The following is a 7,135-nucleotide window of genomic DNA, read 5'->3' as shown; positions in this document are numbered from 1 at the left end:
TTGAAGTGGTGAGATCAAGTGGTCTATCACTCGAAAATTATTCTATAGATCCGGGTCTGCCTTGCAAGGTGGACCCGAATTTTGAATGTTCACAAGATATGAATAATATTTTTAATAATTTGAATAATATTTGATTTTCTATAATTTACAATAGAGTAATTTCTACTTTTAAGTCATGGACTATTGTGAAATTGTCACATTTAGTCATATTCTTTTAATTTTGTCATACTATATCCTTTTAACTTTAGTTTGTTTGTCACATTTAGTCTTCCTTTTAAAATTGTTATTTTAATTAATTTGTTTTAATAAAAATGCTAACATGTAATTATTATCATTCAAATCTCATGCCCCAACATATAATTTATTCCTTAATTTCTTCTATAAACTTTTTTAATTTAATGATGAAACGTCATTGTTGGCACTGAAAATTTAAATAATATTATTGGGTCGTGACGGATAATGGGTTATTAAATTAATTGTTTTAATTAATTAAATTGGACTAATATTTATTTAATTGGGTTGATTAAATAGCTCAATAAATAATTAGTTGGTCTAATTAGTTAATTTAAAGTAATTGTTGCTGAACTGCTGGCCCAAGTTCAGGAAATATATTTGATTGAGTTGGACCAAGCTAATTGGATTAATTGGGCCGCTTAAATTGGCTGGCTTTGACTTGGTTTGGCCCATCAAAATTATATGTGGATTATATAATTTTGAGGAAATTGTGGATATGATAAACTGGTTCAAAAATATGAAATCATGAACCTGGACGTGATAGTGTCCCGATACGTTCCTTATATTTAATTCAAATATTAATTAAATATAAGAATTATCCAAATGGATAGAGTTGGTTATTTTTTTTCTCCTACCAACTCACCACTATAAAAAGTGGTTTCATTTTCAAGGAAAGGGAGCTCTGAAGATCTGCATAGCGAAGCTCTGCTGAAATCTCACCAGAATATTGTCTGGAACACACTTGCAATTTATTTGCACCGAGGGATACGCCTGCAATTAATTTGCACCAAGGAACACTTCCAGTTGGCATACTCCAACTTGGCATCCTTCCAGTTGGCATACTTCCAACTCGGCATACTTCCAGTTGGCATACTTCCAACTTGGCATACCTACAGTTGGCATACTTCCAACTCGGTACACTTCCAGTTCAGCATACTCTGAACTCGGTACACTTCTAGTTGGCATACTTCCAACTCGGCATACTTCCAGTTGGCATACTTCCAACTCAGCACACATTTAATTCGGCATATTCTGGATTCAGTACACATCTAATCGGCATACTTCCAGTTCAACATATTATGAACTAGGCATACTCCCAATTGACATACTTTTAGTAGAGAATCAGAGGACTTATACACAGAGATTGTATCCCTTTTTTCGTTTGATACATACTACTCATTGTAACCGATACTTTGAATTTTGAATATATACAATTCAAGTTTTTCGCGTTTACAGTCATATTAACCATATTTATTAAATAGTGAAATAATAAAATTATAAAATGATGATTAAATATGATGACAAACTAATGAAAGTCCTCAATAATGTGATATGACAAAACTAAAAAAGTATGACTAAATGTGACAATGTTACAATAGCCGGTGATTAAATGTGAATTTTTCTCTTTACAATATTATCCGGTGTTTAGTCAATCTCCCATAATAGATTAATAGTACAAAAAGAGAAAATCGAATCTAAATTTAATGTGTGAAGCATGACTATTTACACCGATCTCGCCGTAACATGAAGCGTAGTCATTAGGCAAATTATATCGTGGACCATGGTCCACAATGCATTGTGAACCATGATCATAACTGATACTGCAGTTGTGTTGAACGGATATTGCAGTTGTGTTGAAAAGATACTGCAGTTGTGTTGAAAGGAAACTGCAGTTGCACGGAACAGAGGCCGTTCATCCGTTCCACACAACTGCAGTATCCGTTCAACACAACTGCAGTATGTTTTCAATACAACTGCAGTATCCGTTCAACACAACTGCAGTTCTAGATGAATGACACGGCCTCTGTTCCGCACAACTGCAGTTCCTTTTCAACACAACTGCAGTATCCTTTCAACACAACTACAATATCCTTTCAACACAATTGCAGTATCAACCATGACCCATGATCCACAATGCATTGTGGATCATGGTCCACCGTATAAGTACTGTAGTCATTAAGATAAAAATGTTGCGAGAGCATCTTCATGCGTAAGCATTAAACGAAATTAATTATCTCTGACATGCATATCTAAAAGATTTAAGATCTAGGCTTTCAGATTTGGACCATTGATTAGCCACCCCACTAAGCTGAATATATATAGGAAAACACGATTTTATTCTCCAAATATTTTTCCCTAATATTTTCTCTCATGATTTTTTGTTGGTAGATTCACGGAGTCTTTCTCTGTCCGTTTAACGGTCCAAGTCCACCCACGTTTGCTCCGAGAGGCACGGGAGCTGGCCCAGGGGGAATCATTACTTGTGGGAATCGAACCCGGGTTCTCCCGGAATTCTTCCCCACAAAGAGAGATATTTTCTCTCATGATGTACTTTATGATCATTGAGTGACCATAAATTGGGTGATCCCACTATTAATCACCAAGCTAAGAAAGTTACTTGTCAACTTAGAAAATGTCATGTGAGGGGAAAATTTGTAGTATGTAGTGGGTAGCATAACACTCTCTCTCTCTCTCACACACATATATTAGATTGGGTTCTTGAATACCTAATATTTCACCGCATAGGCCCGGTGGAGCTATATATTACACTGTTATACTCCGTTACTATTTAATTCTAATATTAATGGCTCCATGCCTCCATCATTATTATCATACACGTACATCTATCATATCTTTTTCTTATTATTTAATTATTAGTTTATTAAAATCATTTTATAATTAATTTAATTGTTAATAATATTTTAATTAAATTTATATGAATGGTGAGTCATAAATGTGTGTTTGTATATAATACATATATTATTTGCATATAAATATAACTTGAACTATAATTTTAAATTATTTATATTTATCAACGTTTTAATATTGGACATGAATTTTCGCGCATCACGCACACAAAATGCTAGTAATAAAAATAAATGTCAAAATGCTAGTACTAAAAATAAATGTGTATATCAGTGGTTTACCTTACAATGTAAACCATGATTCACCGTGTTTGAAATATTTAATTTTCATTTGTTCCATGCAATCAAGATTATGATAAAAACTAAAAATAGTAATTAAAAATTCTCAAACACTTTTTTGTTCATGAAATAAGCATTAACTTTTGATCATACTTTTTTAGATTTGAGAATCGATATAAAATATGAAAATCTGTACAATTTTTGTTAATTTTGTTATCTTACCCCAAAAAGACTTGATACAATATCATGCATATCTATGGGTTGTTAGGATCGGATAAGAAAACTTGTTAAAATTATACAAAAATTTTTAATTCGGTATGAAATTGGTCAAATTAAAAAATAATAATAATTTTAATAATAATAAGCCAAAATATATCTATAATTTCTCTTTAACTTATGTTTTAATGAAACAATCAATGATATGTTCTCGCCCAAAGAAATTAAATCACATTTTTTAATAAGTAGAAAATTTGAAACGCTACCTCCATATGTGTATATATAACACGATTAACATCATATCGTGTATAAAATAAAAATAATTTAGACTTTAATTATAAATTTATTTTTGTTGAGTGACCAGAGAAATAAGCAGTCACTAGATTTAAACGAAGAAATGGTTAATGTTTCAACCATGAAAGCTGGTAAGGTTGATGCAATACTCCCTCGGCGATGGAGACACCAAGACCGGTTTGAACATTACTTAAGCTGGCAGAATCGTTAGGTGACAGTTGATTCAGCAATGATATGAACGAGGTACTTCCCTCCATCATTGCATTGTTAGCAGCTGTCTCATGATGATGATCCTCGTCGATTCTTGGCGGCGCCGCCGCCGTGATTCCCATGGCCATGCACGTTTGATCTCTCGGTGAATCCCAGGAGGTTTGTTGGGTTCCGTTAATCCCGCCCGACATCATCGTCGTCCCGGCATATAAATTATGTCCGTTGTTGATCTCGAAAAATTCCCCAAAACTCAACCCTCTTGACGCCCTGGAATTGGGGTTTTGGTGATCGCCAGCGCCACCGCAGCCATCCAACGACGTCGTTGAAGTCGCAACCGTCGCGTCCTCCGTCGGATCACCTCTTCCGCCGCTCTCCACCGGTCTACTCGAACCGTTTTTCTTGAAAATCCGGCACAACACCCAATCATCTAACTGCGTTCAAACGAATTAAATACAATACATACACTAAAACATAGTTAGAAAAAATGGAAATATATATAAAAATAATAATTAGACTCCTGAAATTTAAAAAATTACAAATAAACACTCAAACTTGTTACAATTAATCAAACAAGTCATTTTTGCACCTAACTTGTACCAATGAAATTACGATGACATGGCAATGCTAGCTACTCTCGTTGAAAATAAAATCGTCTCAGTTACCCTTTTTCATGAAAAATGTGATTAGTCGGATTACCTTTTTTGAAAATATTAATCATCAACTGTTCAATATTCTGTTCAATATTCAGTGAAATCATCGTTGGAACCCTAATAACGGGTGTAGATAATGACTATTGAGAGCAGATGCATCCAAATTACAAGTTAGAATGTTTAATTGTAACATTTAAAAGTTCAGTCAAATTAATTTTTTATTTAAAGATTTGTTTGACCAATTTGCTGGATATGTATATTATTCAATGTAAACATATATAATTAACAGCGCATATGTTACATACCCTTAAAGAGCTTTTCTTGTTTACTATGTCATCTCCGAGAGGACGATGAGCCGAAGAGGGCGCCATAGAATTAACAACGTTGTCGGGGAGGCGATATTCGTGCATGACCCAATTGGTCTTCATCCCTTTGGGCGGCTTTCCACGGTAGAAAACCAGTGCCTTCTTCACGCCGGCCTTCTGCGTGCCGTTACACGTCAATATCGGTTTATCAGTTCCGGTGGCCTTCCAGTACCCCGACGTCGCCGCTCGATTCGGCCGTGTCCCGTTTGGGTACTTTCGGTCTCTGGGGCTGAAGAAATACCACTCTTGCTCCCCGAACTTCGCCTTGCCTGAATATTCACCGGAAAATCAAGAAAACGTGCATATCAGCATCTATATATATATATATATATATATATACACACACACACTTCTGACTTTCTTGACTTAAAACGGTCACTTATGAACAACCTAATATGATTTACTATCAATTATCTCCTTTTGTTTCTATACCGACTAGAATTATAAGGCCGGATTTATGCATTGCATACCCTCGTATAGTGATTGCATATATGTTCCTTCCTCACCCAAAATCTATACAGGAATGATTATATATATATATATATATATATATATATATATATATATATATATATATATATATACTGAAATGATATAGGGCTATGGTAAATGGTTATTAGCTGATTGGGTTAGAGGGTAGAACTAGTTTATAGTTGTTTGCAGAAAAATGTTTGGTAAATTAGCTCTTAATTGATAACTGTTTGATATAATTTCTTTTCTCAAAAATTAATTGAAAAAGTTATTTTGAGTAAATTTTTAAATTTTAGTATTTTTAGAATTAAAAAAGTTGATTAACCAAATATGATTTTTTAACCAAGTCAAATAGTTAATAGTGATCTAATAAGTCTAAAATTGACAGACTAATTATTTTACCAAAGAAGATCATATATTCCAAGCAAAAACACTTATTAACTTTCTTGATATCAAGCCGTTAGTCAGGACAACCTAACCTCATTTACTACCGGTTATCTCCTTATGTTCCTATATTGGTTAGGATGATACTGCTGGATTTTTGCAGCGCACACCCTCAGATAATGACAGTATGTTTTCCAGTCACCCAAAATCTATAGAGAAATGAAAATATTACTTGGGAGCTCCCATGGATCGAATTTGTAAAGATCAACTTCGGCAATTATGGTGACGGGCAACGGGAGGGAAGCCGTCTTTTTCTTGAGGTAGTGGACGACGAGCTCCTCGTCGGTGGGGTGGAACCGGAAGCCCGGCGGCAGCCGTGGGTGGCCGGAATCGGATCTTGAATCGGCGGTGCTCTCCATAATTATATTGTGTGCTAATTGCCTAATTTTGGTTGCTGGGCATCTAAAACTGCGAACAAATATATTTGTAGGGTACAACGTATGACTGTATTGATGGTCGGGATACCGAACCGTCACCACTGGTTGCGCGACACGCGTTGGTTGATGACTGCGTTGGTTTTGACACGTCAGAGGTGTGGCGGTGGGGACCACTCCTACGTAGGACAGAAACAAAATACAGCTAAACAGCACGCTGTTGATGTCATGCGTTTCCTGTGTAACAGAACAGAAACTCCTTTCCTGTCCAGCTCATCAATTCGTTCGAGTTCGGAGTAGCAGATTTGTTAATGTATTATCAGTTGATTAAGGGTATATAATATGTGAATCAGAGAATAAATTAAGCGTATATAATATTTTAATTACATGTACATAATTTAGACTATGATTCACAATATAAAATGTAGACTCTGATCCACGATATACCAATAGACAAAATTGTTAATATTGCCAAACCTTTTTGGATAATATATAGGCCCATAGATGGTGAAACCAATTGTTGTATGGTGGACTATGGCCCACAAACCACTATGTGGGTTGTTAGGCCGTGGAACCAGGTCCACCTTGCAAGGTGGACCTGGATCTACATTCACATACACTATACTCTACATTCATATACACTATACTTTACATTCACACATTACAGGATTATATGTTTAGTAAATATACTCTACATTTACATACACTATACTCTACATTCACAATTTGTAAACTCCACATTCACACATTCAAAACTCTATATTCACAAGTCCTATACTCCACATTCACAACTTGAGAACTCCACATTCACACATTACAGGGCTACAAGTTGCTAGAACTTCTTAACTCTATTACAGATTCACACATGCATAACTCTACATTCACGATTTCTATACTCCATATTCACAATTTGAAACCTCCACATTCACACATTTCTGGGCAACTCTACATTC

At 35.0% G+C, this 7,135-nt stretch overlaps 1 protein-coding gene across 1 annotated transcript; it reads right to left on the bottom strand.

The window, feature by feature from the left end:
- Nucleotides 1-3,582: 3,582 nt before the first annotated feature.
- LOC116033479 (NAC transcription factor 25-like) lies at nt 3,583-6,186 on the bottom strand. The gene is made up of 3 exons (XM_031276221.1): nt 5,981-6,186; nt 4,834-5,162; nt 3,583-4,309 (listed from the first exon to the last, which is right to left on the bottom strand). The coding sequence occupies exons 1-3, from the start codon at nt 6,165-6,167 to the stop codon at nt 3,776-3,778; spliced, it is 1,050 nt and encodes a 349-aa protein (XP_031132081.1). The 5' UTR covers nt 6,168-6,186; the 3' UTR covers nt 3,583-3,775.
- Between the last annotated feature and the right edge of the window lie 949 nt (nt 6,187-7,135).

This window comes from Ipomoea triloba, chromosome 10 (assembly GCF_003576645.1).
Source record: "Ipomoea triloba cultivar NCNSP0323 chromosome 10, ASM357664v1".
NCBI lineage: Eukaryota > Viridiplantae > Streptophyta > Magnoliopsida > Solanales > Convolvulaceae > Ipomoea > Ipomoea triloba.
This window is presented reverse-complemented; position numbering and strand designations above follow the sequence as displayed.